The sequence below is a fragment of the Danio rerio genome, chromosome 5, assembly GCF_052040795.2.
Source record: "Danio rerio strain M-AB ecotype USA chromosome 5, GRCz13ab, whole genome shotgun sequence".
Lineage (NCBI taxonomy): Eukaryota > Metazoa > Chordata > Actinopteri > Cypriniformes > Danionidae > Danio > Danio rerio.
The window spans coordinates 25101756-25121024 of record NC_141025.1 but is presented as its reverse complement, the minus strand read 5'-3'; the positions used below and the strand labels follow the sequence as shown (position 1 = coordinate 25121024).

Here is a 19269-nt window from a genome sequence, read left to right as displayed (position 1 = left end):
AAATTGGCCATAGTGTGTGAATGGATGTTTCCCAGTACTGAGTGTCATTCGCTGTGTAAAACATATGCTGGATAAGTTGGCGGTTCATTCCGCTGTGACGACCCCTGATGAATAAAGGGACTAAGCTGAAGGATTGAATTATATCTTAAAAGTGCTAATACAGAGAAGAAATCCATTTTTGTTCATTAGAGCTAAGTAATTACTCTTTAGGGTTATACTGTACACTTGAACAAAAAACATAACAAAGCATTTATTCTATTACATCTGCATTCGGGCAGTCTTTCAGGGGTCTTGTCCTTCAAGGCCATAGCTCATAGTTAGCAAAGTATGTCTTCCTCTGAAGACAACGCTTTTAGGCTTTCGGTTGGTTAGAAATGTCACCTGGACCATTTCTTTCTTTATTGTCAGCAGAAAACTGACCCACTTCAGTACGTCATTCTTGACCTCTTTGAACTCTGTCAAAAGCATCTCATATAGCGGTTTTCCATCCGAATATGTAAGTAAAGTTTTGTGCTTTTTGCAATTAATGTGATTAAACCATCCAGACACTACAAACTCCAATATTAACATAGTAAATCTGGATTTGTCTCACTGTTGATTTTAATCCATTAACTAACACTCACTAATGAGACTTGATTATTGATAAAGTGTTACATATTGTACTTTAAAATCATTTTGCAATTTCATTCATTCATTCATTCATTTACCCTAAATGTGTATATAGAATAAAGCAGTACACTAAGTATTTTTGGTCATTAAACCAGTTAAGTAACTTTTTTCAGCTTAGGTCAATATTGTGATAATTGCATCAGCAATTAAATGATCATTTTATTTGCCATCAGACTTGTTTAAAATGATCGAGTTTAAAATGACAGAGATGCCTTTCAAATTATTCTTATGAATACAGATGGCTAAATGCTGCATAGGAAAAAGAAAATAAAGGGCAGCCTTCTTGACAATTGCCTCTATCATATCATTGTTAAACCTACGAGTAGCACCATGTAGTAATTTCACTGAAGCATTGGCATTACTGTACAAAGTTTGAATTGCATCATTAAAATATTAAGACCAAAAGTACTGCAGGATTTCAGAACAAAATGAAACTCACTGAAATCAAGAAAAGTCAAAAACTGTGATGTGGATTCAGCTCTTGAGTAATGCAAAACAAGAACAAGACATCCCAAGCTGGACAGTGATTTCCGCGACGTAGATAAAGGAGCGGAGGGGGTTGCGCGATGTCTTGCTTTGATGTAATGTACACATGCATCAGCCGCTGAATGGCTGTCCTGTTTTCAAAATAAGAGTCCCACATACAGTATGTAGAAAATATAGCAAGCTGTTTTAAAATGAATTTAAAACAGTTTTTAAAAATATTGTTTTTATCTAAACAAAGAAGAGTGGCCAATCAAAACCTGCTAGGATGTACATATTAATGATCCCAAATGTTATTTTACAGTGTGTTATGTTCTGATTAACCTATTTTTCTGTGATGTATGTTTAAACAAGATTTATCTATGGAGGTACACGGTATGACATTTTACATTTAAAGAACTCACCTTCCTCATTCTAATGCTCAGATTGAACTTCAGCAAATTATCTGGACAATATTTATGCCTAAATGCTCTGATTTGTGGTCATGCAATTGTCAGATTATAAAATTACAAAACCGAGCCTCAAAAACCATCAAGGATAATTCTGGTAACATATTCACATTGCTGCAATTTTGGGAAGTGCTTCCATACAGTCCGATGAGATTTTCTCACCCCAGGCCACTAAACTCTTAACATCTCCAACATATACAGGATTTCATTAACTTTTAGCTAACCCCACCCAATACTTGGCAATATCATGACACAGCACTTTTTTGCATTTTGTTGTTCGATGAGTTATTTTCAAATTCTTATTTAACTTGCATATCTCAGCAGATTCAGCACCTGTACATCCTGCTTTAATGTATTATAATTTGTAAAAACTTTACAATCTTCATTTAACAAAACTGTCTTTATTTTAATATTATTTTTGTCTATGGTTTATAAATATTGCACGATCTATGGAGTTGACCTTACATTTCACTGCTTGTTATATAGCATGTACTGTATATATATATATATATATATATATATATATATATATATATATATATATATATATATATATTAGGGGTGTCAAAATCAATTGTTTCTTCGGTGCACCGCGATGCAGATGTGGACAATTCGGTATCGATTCAGTAATAACCATAACCGGTTATTATGTAGTGACGTCATTTATCTCCTATGCACTCTGTCGCGAGGGAGGTGAGCGCCGTTATTTACAACACTCAGCCAACTCAGGGCCGGCCCATGGTTTTGTTTTCGATTTTCCTGACACACATTCAGTTATAGACGACAAGAACTCAAAAAACACTTACCCTAAAAAGATCTAAAGTGTGTTTCCTACAGAAAGACAAAGCTGGTTATGTTTCACAGCTGTCTTTCTTTTTTTCGCTCGACATTACGAGCACTGCTCCGTTTAAGCCCTCGCAGTCTGCGTTTACTTTGGCCAGCAGAGCTCGCGCTGAGAGGAGCTCTCTGTAAGGGACCTTCGGAAAAGTGCTTATTTTTTTCGTTTTTTTTTTTTTCCCGTTTTTCTGCTCCACTCAGCGCGAGCTCTCCCTGTTGCAAGGGCTTAAGTGTGTTTGTTTGTGTGTGTTTGCGTGTGTGTGTTCATTTGTTTGATGCTGTCTATGTTTGTGAATGTGTTTAAATGAGAGACAGTGTGTTGCTGTGTGTCTGTGTGTTTATACAGACAGCATGTTATAGCCTCCCCCCTAAAATATAACACTATATATGGAAAGCATCGTCAATGCACCGTGATGCACCGAGATATCGAATTGAATCGAATCGATGGCATGATAATCGTAACCGAACCGAACCGTGAGACCAGTATATGTTCACACTTCTAATATATATATATACAGTTGAAGGCAGAATTATTAGCCCATCTGAATTATTAGCCTCCGTTTATTTCCCCCCCAATTACTGTTTAACGGAGAGAAGATTTTTTCAGCACATTTCTTAACACAAGTTTTAATAACTCATTTCTAATAACTGATTTATTTTATCTTTGCCATGATAGACAGTAATTTTTTTACTAGATATATTTCAAGACACTTAAAGTGACAATTAAAGGCTTAATTATGTTAACTAGGCAGGTTAGGGTAATTAGGCAAGTTATTGTATAATGACGGTTTGTTCTGTAGACTATCAGAAAAAATCTATAGCTAAAAGGGGCTAAAAATTTTGAGCATAAAATTGTTTTATGCAAAATTAAAAACTGCTTTTATTCTAGCGGAAATAAAACAAGAAAATTTTACATACATACTGTTCTGACTTCAACCGTATATAAATACAATTTTAGCTATTAAAAATCTTAAATATTTGCATTAACATGCAGTGTGGGCAGTGAGTGTAAGTGTCTTTTAAATGATTGCTAAAACTCAGAAAAATACAAAATCAACAAAATTTTGGGATGTTCACCAGTACAAGGGACAGCCTACAAAATGAACATACAGTGCTCAGCATTAATAGAGTACACCCTATTTTGAAAATGAATATTATGTATTTTGGTGCATTTAAACAAAACAGATTTAATAAATAGATATAGTTAATATATAAAATTTTAGTCACCAAACATATTTATATATTTATATTTTTATACATATTTATTTTTATTTTTTTGCTTTTCTTGATTTTTCCTCTTTTTTTAAAATGTGTATTTAATTTTTTCTGTAACATGAATTTAGGTGTACTAGTTTTTGGACCGTTATTGTCAGTTATTTTGTTAGATTCACATTTGGCTTTAGTACTGATCAATTTAATGTATATGCACAAATATGATATTGTACAGCATCCTATTAAAAATAAGAATTTAAAAGATTTGTGAGGGGTGTACTCACATATGCTGATCACTGCATCTAAACTGAGCTAAAAAATATTTAAATTGAGTCGTTGCCGAGTTACTGACAGAACATATCAAATCTTATCCAATGTCAAGTCATACTATAACCATCATCCGATGTCAGGTCATACTATAACCATTCAATTAAGAGACTCCTCAAACAGACTACAAATATAAAAACGACAATCAAAAAAAACAAGTTTTCTACACAACCATTTAATACTATTTTAAGAAGCTCCTTTAACAGATTAATAAAATGTATATTTCATGTGCACTTTTGTGAAATTCAGTTGGTTGGCTTAAAACATTTACAAATTAAAATCATATGAAAATATTACTTTTCTGTGGCAGCTTTCCTCGGCATTCATCAATGTTAATGCAAGTTACAGATGGCCCTGAGTGGGAGTCCTTGTCAAATCAATATTTACAATGTTGGTTTTGTTAGCGCACGTTGTTATTCTTTAGGTGAACGATTAATTTAAAAAGTGTTTTGGTAATCTTCAAAATCGGAACATTTGCTTTAGTTTGACGGCTTCACACACATTATTCTTAACCACAGGCCTCTTACCGTTAGTTTGCTATGAGAGAATGATGTGCAAAATAATTCCCTAATCCATATTCCAGTTAAGTTAGAAGTACATCCACAAACTGAAATAAGTCTTAGCAACTTCCAGCTCTTGTAGACTTTCAAGAACTTGAAATTGTAATATCTGAACGCATTTCTGCATTGTTCAGTTCAGGTATAAAGCCAGATTTAACTTATGTTGTGGTAGTATTTAATACGACTAATGTTGGCACAGCTGTTGTCAAATGAATAAAAGAAACATTCAGACACATCTCACTGTAATGTTCAAATAAACCCGGTTACAAAGGCAGATCTAAGAAAGAGAAAAACGATTGGGACGTGACAGTAATAGTCATGTGTTTTATGTTGTAACACGATGCCAAGCGTTGTGGGCTGTGTAGCTTTAATCCAAAAGCCTGCGAATCTTTCCTTCTACCCCAACATTCTGCATTGAACTAAAACGAATGGCTATTTGCCATGGTGGTAAAACCTCTGCCCTGATTGGCTGTGAGAGAGGTAGGCGTGGCGAGGGGTTGCTTGAGAGGAGCTTTGAAACGTAGCCTGTAGAGCAAAAGGAGAAACAAAATAAAGTCACTTCAGTAGTTCCTAAAGATATGAAATATACTTGTGTTGGTGGCCGGATTAAAGCACACCATTTACCCGCATGACAAAAATATACTACAATATATGACAAAAAAATTAAGTTAACAACAATAATTGTATTTATAATGAGACGATTTCTTTTCGATGAGTGAAAAAAGACTGTTGGAATAAAAAAGAAATTCACCATTTCTCCTACATTTATGCTATTCAGGAGCCATGTGCACCCATTGGCGGGTAAAGTCTGCTTCTTTCAGGTTCAAAGTAAACTTGAATGGCAAAGCATTTTAGATATGTATATAGAATAGCCTATGTAATAGATTAACATAAAATAAATGAGAAATAAATGACAGAAAAGGGAATAAAAACAGACAATACTCTAAAAATAATCAAAATGACAAGATTAAAATATGTAGATTAACCAAATGTGTTGATTAATCATTACTAAAGGTGTTCATATATTTTGCAGCCAGATTAGAGCAGTCATTTCATCCTCTTTGAGTCTATAGGAAAGTTTTTCTGAGTCGCTTAGACTTTTAAAAATAAATTATTTAATGTTTCTCTCACGACAAGCCAAGCGAAAGTAGGCTTAAGTTAGAAGTTAATGCAAAAAGGCATACAAGTTTTCAAAAGCCAAATCAAAAGATGAATCCTGGACATTTTAGGAGATTTAGACGAATTTAAGTGCCAAAAAGGTGCGTCTTTATGGGTCTGCAGAGCACGTGAGACTGTCTGTGGGAGTGTTGACAGTTCACGCAAGTGAAGAAGATTTTCCAGTACTTAATTGATCGCAGATGTTTGGTTATGTTGCGCAGATACAAAAAAAAAAAAAAAAAAACGTATAAAAAGATCATAATAATAGTAAAAAAAATATGTGTCACTAGTTATACCTGGGCAGCCGCTCAAGTAAAGTTTGTGTGGGAAGCACTGCACTTTCTTTATACATACATACATACAGTGCTGTGCAAAAGTGTTAGGCCACTAGTATTTTCACCAAAAAAAAAAAAAAGGTTTAAAGTTGGTTATTTCTTTATTTTTCTGTCGCATGTCAGTTTGAAATATAAAGCTACCTGAAAAACTATGGGCAAGTGTATCAAGTGTTTTAAATGCAAAGTTTTGTCATACCAAATGTTAATTTGGTTAATTTACTAAAATATATTAATGCGTCCACCTTTAAAATGTGGTTGTCTCAAGTATATGCATTATTTCCACTTGGAAATGGAAATAGATTTTTCAAACTGACAAAAATATAGAAATAACTGACGTTAAACTTTTTTTTTTTTTTTTTTGTAAAAATACTAGAAGTCATTTGTTTCTATATTTTTGTCAGTTTGAAAAATCAATTTCCATTTCCAAATATTATTGTTTTCATGAATTGTATTTACACATGGAGAATATTGACTACACAAGGAGTCTGCTAAGAGTCAGTGCTCCACACAGAGATCTGATCTGATCATTATCCAGTCTGTCTTAAATGGCTTCCAGAGAAACAGAACAAACTAAGAGAAACTGAGTTCAGAAGAACTTTGGCAAGATCTCTAAGTTGCTCTAAGATTTTCACAAACAGTACATGTGTGTGAAAATACTGTAAAATGAGGATGCTTTCAAAAAATAATGCATAAGTACATTTTATCAATTAACTTAATTACTAAAGCATGACAAAACTTTGCATTTAAAACATTTGCCCATAGTTTTTCAGGTAGATTTTAAACCTTTTTTGTGGAAATACTAGTGGCCTAAAACTTTTGCACAGCTCTGTACATCACTGGAATACTAAATTCTTCCAGCAATTATTGGTTCATTAAAAAAAAACTATACATTTAGACTTTCTCAGTCAGATATCATACATACTATCATTCAAACTTGTGAGGTTGGTAATATTTTCAAGGTGTAGAGACAATGGGCAAAGTAAAAAAAAAAGTAAATAAAAGAGAGGTATATGTATATCGAAACATAAAAAAACAACAAGAACTGGAGTAATGCATACTTAAAATTCTGTTTAAACAGAATAGGAATAGTTTTATTCATTACATTTAAGTTTTAAAATGGAACCTTTTTTTAAAATAGTAATAAATTATTTCTTTAACCATTTGCTGTGACCTTGCTGAATCAAAATACCTCACTTATTCTATAAACAGTAGTGTATAAATATACATAAATACAAGATATAGTATAAAGAAACTTACTGCATGTGCTTGCTGTGAGGGCGTTCCATGGGAAAATGCACCTGGAGATGCTGGCCTTTGCGAATGTGTATAAGATATGCCAGACTATAAAAAAGAACAGAGCAAAGGTTTTTTTAAATGTTGAACAGGCCACAAAAGCAATACAAAGCATCCATTTTAATCATCTTTACATTAAAACAATTATAGTACAGCAAAGCCTAATATCTCCAATGCTGCAAAATCAAGACTGTGGCAATACAGATTTCATGCGGTGGTTGTGGCTCTGACCTTGCCAGGAGGAATCTGCACAGCAATAGGAGGAGTGGACAGCAAACTCGCAGCGCTGACATGAAGAGCCTGTGGGTGCATGGGCCTCAGGGGACTCTGAAAACATCAATGGGAATCATGCTTTAATTTAATTACACAAACACAGCTGAATCCCTCCACTGAGTTGACGTAGTTTGAAAGAAATGCACTTCCTGACCATCTCCACTTACAGAGTCTGTGAAGCCGGACTGCTGGTTAGCATGTTCCAGCTGTTTCTGAAGGGGAATCCCAGCGCTAGGGATGTAGCCTAGAAAAAGATGGAAAACAAAAGAGTTTGTGTAGCTATCTGCCAAAAAACTGACAGAGGAAATATTACCCCCTAAAAATACAGACTGACTGAGTTCCCCACCTACACCCATTTAACATTGTGTGTGTGTAAGAGAGAGAGAGAGAGGAGGGCTACTCCTATGACAACAGGATGCATATATACATAATATGTAAAAGTTTAGTGAGTGATATAACTCACGTGACCTAGTTTGTTTTGAATGACTAAGCAGATGACGCTCTGGCATGGCTGGAATTCTCAAACTTCAAACTCTCAAAACTTTGGCATTTGCTTGATTTTAGGTTTGCAGAGATTTTGGAATCACAAAATCCTGGAGGGTCTGGTTAACACTTAAAAAAAAAATCATAAAACAAACCAAAGTGACCTTAGATGTTTTAAATTGGGGGGTAGGTCCAGTTTTTGTTTTACTGCTTTCAATAAGCTTGCTAACTAAATAAAGATTGTAGATTATGATTTAAATCTTGCTGCTAAAATGTTGACATTAATGTCAAAAAATTTAACTGAGTGTAGAATTTTATTTTAGTCTTACGACATATTTTTCATTTCTAAAGTGATCTGCATACGCTTCATTTCATTAGTGTAGGTAACGTACCTAAAGCTGTAACTGCAACATTGAATATCATTTTACTTCAAACTAATATTTAAATAAACATTTGATTTCAAAAGAATTCTGTAGCGCAGGGTTTATAAACCTGTGGCACACATGCCACCATTTGCAGAATTACTGCCACATAAACAATAGAAACATTGATTGCAGTTTGTTAAAGGATTTAAAAGCTGTAAATGATGGATATTTTTGGAGCTGCTTTTTGTTTGTTGTTTTAGGCTATACTCACTCAGTTTAGCATTCAGTTTGTGTTAAAGTTCCAATATCTCTATTAAAGAGGTGGTCCAGAGTGTATTTTTAAGGCTTGGATGCATTTATAAAAATGCAAAGCAATGTGTGCTCATGCTTCATTTGTAGAAAATCACGTTACTTTTTCATATATCTTAATTTGATTATATACAGCTACTCAGCTAAAATGAAAACAACTGTCATATTTCCTAGCTCCTCCAAAAGGGCCGCCCTCAAGAGGCTCTGATTGGTCAGCTAATATAATGTGCTGTGATTCGTGTATCGGCTCCACGTCAACAGGAAAAGCGTCACACCTCTACAAGCACGCACTTTGCCTCAGCTGTGTAAATACTGTCCATCAGTTTGTGCCTGAATCAGTCAGAAAATGACACAGAGAAGACAGCTGAACCTCACACCTGCTCTCTAAAGTAAGATCTGACAAGTGTCTTTCACACATATTCAGATGTAGAACGCAGGGAAAGCACCGCATAGAAAGACACTGCAGCGCTGCTGAAAATTGTGGGTGTTTACAGCGGTTTGATGGAAAAATATGAATTTGTAGCTGAATAGTTAATAATGCCAAACAGCATTTCCTGTTGTTACATCCTTGTTTACGTTCTTGCTGTAACATACCCTTAACGCTTGAAACAATGCATATAATTGATCAATTTTAACAAATAAAAACACTTACAGGTTGTGGCTAACAATTCAAAGCAACCCACAAATGCTAGCTATATATTTTTTTAATTCTCTGGAACATAATTAAAATAAACTGTAAGAACTTCTCTCTTTGTGTCGTGTCCTTTAGTAGCCCAAATACAGGAACAGAACAAGCTGCCTGGTAAAGCAGTGTTTGGACGGCATTTTAGCTTTCTCTGCTATAACATTACAATGCCTTTGGCCACGTGCCTTCACTGCGCAGAGTGCAGTGGTGCGTAAACTGAAGTGTTTGTGATCTCACTAGCCTGGATGTATTTTTTGTAGTCCTCAAACTTTGTTCGCTGTAGGCTTTGCTAAGCTAACTCTGTAAAAGCCAATGTCTCCCCTTTGCATTGAACTTTCAGTGTATTTCATTCAGAGATGTTGTTTATGTTCACACATCAACTAAAGTTTAAAGTATGACATCGTACCACCCCTTTAAATAAATTCTGCTGTTTATTTTTTCTAAAACATTGTGCTGACTCTTTACTCTGGGGCTGAAGATTGAAGTGTGTTCTCCATGTTTTCCTTTTTTTGTTATAATTCAATGTTATTTACCAACAATTTTAGTCTTCTTTGTAACACCTCCGAACAAAACCCCTAGACATAAAAGAAGGTCTTCACAATGGTATGCAAAATTCCACACCCAGGTAAGAAAGTGATAGCCACTTGATGCCTAAAAGGTTGCCAGCCTCTGCTATACACACACCTGGCTGAGAGGTGAAGTGACTGTGAACTGCATAGCCTTGCTGCTGATGGGGCAGGTACTGCATGGTCTGGAATGCTGATGCACCTTAAAACAGAAAGACATAACATCCCAAATTCATACCATGTTCTCATAAAACAACAACAAAAACATAAATAATACAAGCAAGGCACCTCTTAGTTGTGAACTACTGGCATAGTTGGCTGGCACAGGCTGACTGGAGGCAAAAGGTGATGTATGCTGCGTCTGGGTGACTCCATACGGGCTGTGACCTGGCTGCGCTCCCGAATATTGGCCGTGCTCTGATCCACCTGCACTAAATCCTGGCTGAGACTGGAAATGACGTGCCTTGGGCAGCAGTAGGAGATGAGCACACAGATCGACAATAACATAAAACAACTGTGAGATTAAACTGAACCAGGTGACTCTCGATACTAAATGTATATAGGTTTGAACATTGCAGGTACAAACAGTTTAGGCTACATTGACTCACAGGAATGACCGGAGACTGGAAGAGCTGTTTACTGCGTTCCCCAAGCAGAACAGCTGGACGGCCATGACTCACCTGACCCGCTGATGGGAAACAAGCATGGAGCAAAATCAAGTCATGGCATTTTAAAATAAATAAAACAAAGCAAATAGTCTAAATGACACTAAAGATGATAAATAAAGGTCACCTTGCATGCTAAGAATGTGCTGGCTAGGGTGGATAGGCATGTTTGCCTGGTATGTGGCTGAAGTCAGGGTTGTCATGTCACTGTAAACAAACAAAAGAATTGTATATTATTTGGTTGATTCATTTAAAAGTAACATGTCTTGCAGTTTAAAAAAGTGATTTAGAGCATTTTTAATTTCAGAAAAGTACAGTTCAGAATAACCAATGTTTAACCTGTTTTAGATCACAAGAAAGATGGACACTTGAATTATTTTAGAAGATTAGAACCTTTCCATGTTATTTATTTATTTTTATATAATAATTTTTTCAGGGTTTTCACCTTGATTTTTTTGATAGGACAGTAGAGAGCATAGGGAGCAGAGAGAGAGGAAGGATCGGCATAGGACTGCAAGGCGGAATCGAACCCGGGTCGCCGCGAGCACCGGAGTGCATGTGTCGACGCACTAACCACTACACCGCTGCGCCAACATGTTATTTTTTTATTAATTTATTTTTCTTTTCTTTCCTTTTATATAAGAGTAAAATGTTAGTAGTTTATTTTAATATTATTTATATATTTTTATACAACCTAAATGTATGTGTGCGACAGGTTTTGTTTGTTGTGTTTAAAATAGAAAAATTGAAAAGCTGCAGAGCATGGCAGAGTGTGTGTGGTTATGTGATGCATGTTTTCAGAGGTGAACTGTGGATGGGGATCATTTCAGAAACGCTAGGTGAAATGCCAGTGTAGATGCAGATCGTTTTCATTCTCATACGCTGTTTTAAAACTAAAATTCTTAAATTCTTGTGATTGTAAATATGGATTATTCCACCAAGTACTGATTTCATATCTATCTTGAAGTTAAAACACTGGTACTGTGTAGTCTGAAAGTACATGTGTAGTATGAAAATATGGCATCTTTCTTTTTTGTTTATACAAACCAAAGCACTAGCAGTTCACAAAATATAACAAAAATTACATATTTTACTCAAACGCAAAACTATACAATAAAAAAATTTAAAAAAATTTCAGTGTTCTCTTATTTTTTCTCCTTTGCTCTCCTCTGAAAATGTATATACATTTTTTTCTCAATTGCCCTCCAGTGAAATCTTTATTCTTATACAAGTATCTCCCAAGTGATGTTAAACAGAGTAAAAACATTTTTCAAAGTAATTCCTATTATATTTTTCTTCTGGAGAAAGTCTTAGTTTTTTTTTGTTTGACTGGGATTAAACTAAAACATTCAAACTGGTCAATATTCTCAATAAAAGGTCAATACTATTAGGCTATTAAAAATGTTGTTTTTATTGGCTACAGAACAAACCACTGTTTACCAATGACTTGTCTACTTAAGCCAAATTGCCTAATTAACCTAGTTAGGCCTTTAAATTGCACTTTAGAATTAATACAAGTATTTAGCAAAATAACTAGTGAAAATGTATTTACTGTAATCATGGCAAAACAACATTAAATTGGTTATTAAACTATTATGATTTAAAATGTGTTTGAGAAAATTAAACAGCTCTTGGAAAATATTTAAAAAGCAATTCCAATTTCACAAGTGGGCTAATAATTTTGCCTACAGCTGTATATAGTGTGTGTGTGTTTTTTTAAATATTTACCTCTGTTCTTTCCGACGTCTTTTCTCCTCTTCATGTAGAACTTTTTTCAGTTGTAAGAAAAGCTGGTGCTTCTCCTCTTGAAGGCCCTGCAGCTTCACTCCCATCTTCATAATCTAAAGACAGAACAAAAGAAATTAAGGCTTGCTGAGGACTCCTGAACAATAATCCTGCAACAATATCTGCAAATAACTCCCAATGTTTAAATGAGCCAATCATACAGACTTACTTGCTCTTTAGTCTCCTCTAAGGACATCCTCTCCTCCATCTCCTTCTTCCTTTTCCTCTCCTCCTCTTCTTTTAACTTCTGTTCCATCATTTTGTCAACCTCTTCCTCCTCTGAGATACACAATAGACAATTATGAGCAAAAAAAATCTTTGAAATGTAGAACTAGCAACATATGCAAATGATTATCTCTGTACATGTATAAGATTAATATTAACATTTGTAGAAAAAAAAAAGTATACATACAACCTGGGCTTCTACAGGTTTCACCAAGTCAAAATTAAGACCTTTGAAGACCATTCGGATGAAATTTCAGACTTATTAGTTCAGACTCATCTAAACCCTTTAAGATTTTTACCTAGTTGTGTACATACACTTTTTAAAAATAACTTTTCTTATCTAAAAAACTGTAATAAACTAAATGTACAACAGTCTGGTCACGAATGTGTCCTCACCACATGTGGTCTATAAACACATGGAGAATGTACAAATCTTATTGCGAGGAAGATATTTAAATCATATAGGCTGTTTTCAATCATGTAGTTCTGGTGACACGCGTAAATCAGATAGAGGGCAGGAAATAAAAAAACGATTGGAAGACAAAGTTTGTATTTTTGCGATGCATACTATATTTCAAAGGAGATATAAATACAAAAATAACCACATATGTTAGGCATGATCCTTACATCATGAAGAGGGCAGTTTTCACTGAACTGATTTATTTGCCAGTCATCGATGCGGTACATAGTGTATAACAATTATGTTACATTAAAAATACTGTAGTAAAGTACTATAGTGTTGGATGCATACTATAGACAATTACTTGAATTAAACTATTGTAGTAATATTGTTTCTGTGGTACAACACGACTGTAGTAATAAATTATTCAAAAGGATTCAATTTTCTACGCTATAATTACAATACACCACAGCTAACACTAACAGTATTACAGCTTATGCTGCTGCATTCTGTAGAAGTCATTAAAAAAAAAGAGTTATACACATTATACACTTCAATATGTGGTTCAAAAACATATTATAAATTACTAGTTTTTCCTCATGCGGATATCTTCCAGACATAACGAAATAACAAATGAAAGCATGCAAAAGTGTGGACACATTGTCTACATTATTATTCATTTATTTTTGTAAAGGGGGAAAAGTGCTTCACAATAATAACCGTCTAGTTCAGTTGCAAGGGTTGCATTTCTTTTTTTGTTCAGTCGATGAACTTAACAACAACAAACAATAACCGCTGCTGCGCATCTCAATGTTTATGTTACAGTTGTTTATTCCACCAAAATGCCAGTAATGACTTTTGATTACTGCAAAACATGAAGGAGATTTCATTACATCGATTACATGGCAAATTACGTTATTTATGTTCTCCTGGATTTTGTATAAGTGTATTGGTGTCTGTATCTGATTTAAATAAAACACATTAACATATTTATACACATAGCTAGACCTGTAAGTAATCTTTATTGGTGCTGTCAAATGAATTACTGCATTCAAGAAAAGTTTGTACACATGGATGATTATTACATGCTGTCTTTTCTTCCATTTATCAGCCAGTTTCTTGAACTTTTTCCTTTTCATGAGCTAAAATATTTGGAAGTCAAGAAGGGCTGTTCGGCATTTCTTATTTTAGCGAATTTAACAATGATAAACAACATAAAACAGAAACATGTGTATGTTCTGATAGCGATTCCTATATAGAAGAATCACTTCCAGCCCTCCATCTGAATTTCACACGTCATCAATGACATCAAGTGAACACAACCTATTGGTATATAGTCTTATAAATAGAGTGTTAAAAGTTTTTTGAGATGGATTGCTGGTGACTGTATGGAAAATTAAAACCTGTTAAAATGATTGAAGACATACAAGTAAAAATTTCAGTGGATTTAAGACGTTTTAAAGCCTAAAATTAGTTTTTTGAATTTTAAAACATTTTAAGACCCCGCGGACACCCTGTACAACAGACTCCAGGACTCACCTTGCCTCTTGCGCTCCCTCTCTCTCATGATGTGCTTGTGTAAGGCACGTGCCATGGCATTAGACAGTTTGGGCCTCTCCAGAAGAGCCGGCATGATGGTAGGGATTGGTGGTGCCAGCTGAAGTAGAGATGGCAGGAGGAAAAAAAAAAAAAAATCATACTATAGTCTATACAAATTACAAACTCCATATTTTAAAACCTACAGTTAAGCATTAACATCTATATTTTCAACACAAAAAATAATTTTGGACTTTAGTGCCCTTACCCCAGCTACAATTCATTATTTTGTTATTTTACCTTGCTAAATGACAGGTGTTAAACGCATAACTGACCTATTAACATTATTACTATTGCTGAACAGCACAATTTAAGTTTGTTATTTCACAGTGTTTCAGGCTGACAAGTCACAAACACAAACTAAAGGCATCTGTCAAAAAGTTGACAAGCCTTGCTGACGTTGTTTAATAAACCAACTTACCATATCAATTCTAAAAACAAAAGACTACGAGTTAGAGCAAAATGTGAATTAAAAGAAAGGGTATGTGGTAATGAGAAGCAATAAAATGCAGCAAACTCCCTATTAGCTCTGTAACGACTTAACAAGCTAGCTGGCTATGCTTGCAGTAACCTTAATGTTTCGATAATCGATTGTGCCAAGATGTTCAAGAAAATAATTGATAAAAAATAGACAAACTTTTACAGGCGAAAGTGAGTTCAGTATTTTCTTTTTACAGTAAAATCGATTAACACATGACTATAAGGCTAGCAGCCTTGACCATCAGGCTAACAGGCTAACGGCTCAAGTAACAGCTTAGTCAGCTAGCTTGCAAAATCAGCGCACTGAATAAAAAAAAACTCTTGCAATGAAACTCTTGGAATCTTCATATAACGCACTTTTGTCCGTTTCTGAGATTAAAAGTATGCTGAGCTTGTCTGAAGGCTTTCCGTAAAGAAAAAATAAACAAGTATATCAGTATTTAACCAAAATAAGGAGGACAGGAAACCCAGTTTGGCGCACTTCCGCTGGGCGTGTCTTGATGACGGCAAGTAAAAGGGGTACAAACCGTGTTTTTCTCTTCAGTTCAGTGATTAGATCAGGGCCCAAACTTTTTCATGTAAAGGGCCAAAAGCCAAATATCATTGAGAACCGTGGGCCGAAGGTAAATATAGCAAATTATATGACATTAAAGCAGCCATAATTTCCTATTTTATTTTATTAGATTATGTTAGGTTACTGTGGGCCAGCTTTGGCCATCCCTGAATTAGGCATATCATGCTTATAATCGGTAAAATGTTTTTTACAACTACAGCTGTTTAACTTGGCTGTGTTCATAAAGCATCTACAATATCTGTAAACATTTTAATATATTATTATTTTAAATTTTTATGTTATTATTAGTGTTGCGCAAAATATGCACAGGGGCAGATTTGGTGATTTTGGGGCCCTAAGCAATTTCAGCCATAGGGCCAAAGTCCTAAAATGAACCCTTTCTACTTTAATAAAATTTTATTTTATATTGCTGTATTTTTTAAATCACTCATTCTTCTTTTCAACATTTTAAAGTAATGCAATCTCTACATTTTATTGGTTAAATCCATCCCTGTATATGCATATACATCAAAACAAAATGCTTTACTCCTTTGCTTCTCCTCAGGAATTAATACATCAGAATCATTATGGCGAAATGTTTAAATTATGCTTGAAAATCTAAGCTAAATCCAATTTGCATTTGTATGTTTTACCTTGAGGCCGCACAGTGGCTCAGTGGTTGGCACTATCACTCACAGCAATAAGATGGCTGGTTCGAGTCCCGAATCCGTTGGCATTTCTGTGCGGAGTTTGCAGCATGTTCTCCCTGTGTTGTCATGGGTTTCCTTCAGGTGCTCTGGTTTCCCCCACAGTCCATGCGCTATAGGTAAATTCATTAAGCTAAATTGGCCGTAGTGTATGTGTGTGAATGTTTATGGGCGTTTCCCAATACTGGGAAGGGCTTGCGCTGCGGAAAAGATATGCTGGATAAGTTGGCAGATCATTGCGCAGTGGTGACCTCTGATAAATAAAGGGACTATTAAGGAAAATGTTTTATCCTACAGGTACATTTGATGTACTACACATAATGAATTTCATATGCTTAATTTGATATAAAAGCTTTTATCTCTTAAACAACAACAAAAAAGACACACAGCAGATACTCTCGATTTTAAAAAATGAAAAAAATAAAGACCATCAAAGACACACATAAGCAAATATTGTTTCACATCAGGTTTATAATGGTGACAAGCTTAAGATTTGTGGCCATTACAATTAAAGCTTTTAGGAAAAAAAAACGAAAAAAATAAACACACCAATCCATAATACAAATGTGCAAAAAAGCCAATCAACTCATGAACCTTAATAATAATAATAATAAAAATCAAATAAACATTCGATCTCCTACATCAACTGAAATGAAACCTTTTAAACAGTTTATTCAAATAAACAGCAATCTTAACCTGTTTTAAAATAATAATTGGCAACAGTACACAAACACACATTCACACTTTACATGGTATGATAGTCCAGTATTATAAATGATTTTGGTCTGTGCAAATAGGGTGGCTAAAAAAAAACTAAATAGACTGCAGTAGCACAACTGCATGATGCATGGCGGTGCGGAGTAAAAATGAGGAAAAGTGAAAGGAGAAGTGTAAAACATTGAAAGAGCCTTTATGGATATGAAACCCACTAAAATTTACTGAAACGGACCAAAGCTAAGATTTTTCTAGGTCTGTCTTAGTAAAGCAAGACTGAAGGGGGAAATTCTTAAACCGAAAAGAACAAAATGCAGGCAGCATGGAGTACAAACAAGATTTCATAAACAGACTAGGAGGGGGATATGAAAGTGCATTCAACATGTACACCTCAAGTAGCCTAACGTATTGATCATTTTATTTTAAAGACTGGTAATGTGGAGCAAATTGGTTACACGTCTTTCAAAACATCCCCATACACGCTTTCATCACTGTAGGCAATGTAAAGGAAAAAGTCTTCTTCGTGATGCTCCTAAAAGAGAAACAAAGAGGAATGCTTAATTATCTTATGAAAGCATACGTGTAGCAAAGGGGTAAGCTGTAACAAACAAATAATCAAGTTCGTTATCACAAAGGGTACGAGGTGTGTACCTGGTAGAGCAGTCCCATAGTGGCTGATGTGGGAGGAATGACATTGTTGACAAAGAAGAACAGGGCATCTTCAGCCCTCAAGTGGATCCTTTTTCGAATAAGGAAGTAGAACTGCCCAACTTCAGAAATAATGAAAAAAAGTGTCAAAACATATTTTCATATTTTAATACCCTTAAAAATTATACAAAAGTTTATGCAGTTTTTTAACAAACTAACCTGTGAGGTCAGACGGGACGAGGTATTTCTTTTTGTCCAGATCTCCTATTCTGGCTTTGGGAGCTTTTTCAACAATAACCTGCAGAAAACAAATCAGTGCTGAAAACAATGTGCCAGTCAAGTGAAAACAACAGCAACTTTCAGTGCTATAATAACATGAGTAATGGGTATTCCCCTAGATTTGCTGCTGATATTTGTACTGACGACACATAATGCAACTGAAAAATAAACTGGTGTGAGGCCACATGGTATCGTGTCAGAAAACCCTGTATTTTTAATGAATAACGTTACTCATTTTGTTTTCAGCCCAGTCAAAACATGCACAGCTCATTTCAATAATTAAATGTTATGCAAAGCAGTTCATGTTTTTGTACGTTTAACACATTAATATGTGACGTTAGTATCATTAAACGTGTGTGTGTGTGTATATATATATATATATATATATATATATATATATATATATATATATATATATATATATATATTCTATTCACAGTAGTTTAAACGATGCCACTATTTCCAAACGCTAACGTTAACTGACGCTAACGCTAGTTGTTCCATGAAGGACAGCTTCAAAACAACAATCTATTAAACAAATATAGGGATTACATCACGTTTTTTAATCGAATACGCCATTTTCATAAGATTTAACATTATAAATCAGCGTTGTCACGGTGTAATTCGTCGGTAACGTTAGGTCTATATTATCTGTGAGCGCAGGGCCCAACAAAAACAACTCATTTGTCTGACTTACAGGCACTCTGTCCGGGTACTTCTTTCTGATTTTTTCCCCCTCGGACCGTCGCTTCTCGAAGGGATGCTCTTCTTTGTACATAAACTTCATTGTCAAGGTTTGGGAGATCTTCAAAATCTCCAAGAAAACCTGCCGTCGGTAGTGTTTACAAACTAGATCAGGGTTTTTTGACAACTGCGTCGGAGGGCGGAGGGATATACAAGGAACAAGGGAGGCGGCGTACGTCAAGTTACGTCAGCTGCGTAATGACATCAGCAGTATTGAAGATCATCAGACCAAGTGGTCGGGACAGGATAACTACGTGGCAAAACCTGAAAGTAAACGCTGAAAAAAGTAGATTAAATTCTATTAGAGTAAATTAGAGTAAATTCTGTCAGGCAAAAGTAGCCTATGGTGTTGAAGTGCACAAGCAGGTGGTTGGAGATCATAAATTGACACCTCACAAAAATTAAATATGATTCCACCAAAAATCCAAAAAAATAGTTTTGTTAAACCACGGTAACCACAAATGCAATA

At 34.9% G+C, this 19269-nt stretch overlaps 2 protein-coding genes across 6 annotated transcripts; both read right to left on the bottom strand.

Annotated features, from left to right (window-relative positions):
• Nucleotides 1-4136: 4136 nt before the first annotated feature.
• Nucleotides 4137-16545, bottom strand: gps2 (G protein pathway suppressor 2). 5 transcript variants are annotated; one of them, NM_001431107.1, is made up of 13 exons: nucleotides 15513-15641; nucleotides 15097-15120; nucleotides 14619-14736; nucleotides 12624-12733; nucleotides 12398-12510; nucleotides 10797-10876; nucleotides 10613-10692; nucleotides 10293-10467; nucleotides 10123-10206; nucleotides 7764-7840; nucleotides 7555-7650; nucleotides 7288-7371; nucleotides 4137-5062 (listed from the first exon to the last, which is right to left on the bottom strand). In NM_001431107.1, the coding sequence occupies exons 2-13, from the start codon at nucleotides 15097-15099 to the stop codon at nucleotides 4970-4972; spliced, it is 1113 nt and encodes a 370-aa protein (NP_001418036.1). In that variant the 5' UTR covers nucleotides 15100-15120; nucleotides 15513-15641; the 3' UTR covers nucleotides 4137-4969. The 5 variants fall into 5 exon arrangements, 4 of the variants coding, with proteins under 4 accessions (NP_001418036.1, XP_087107652.1, NP_957267.2 ...); XR_015489999.1 differs by lacking the exon at nucleotides 15097-15120 and having other exon boundaries at nucleotides 4137-6179; nucleotides 6915-7371; nucleotides 15513-15640; XM_087251526.1 differs by lacking the exons at nucleotides 15097-15120; nucleotides 15513-15641 and adding an exon at nucleotides 16362-16545.
• A 209-nt stretch (nucleotides 16546-16754) lies between these two features.
• On the bottom strand, nucleotides 16755-19022 carry gabarapa (GABA(A) receptor-associated protein a). Its single transcript, NM_001013260.1, has 4 exons — nucleotides 18754-19022; nucleotides 17997-18075; nucleotides 17781-17899; nucleotides 16755-17661 (listed from the first exon to the last, which is right to left on the bottom strand). The coding sequence occupies exons 1-4, from the start codon at nucleotides 18841-18843 to the stop codon at nucleotides 17581-17583; spliced, it is 369 nt and encodes a 122-aa protein (NP_001013278.1). The 5' UTR covers nucleotides 18844-19022; the 3' UTR covers nucleotides 16755-17580.
• Nucleotides 19023-19269: the final 247 nt, after the last annotated feature.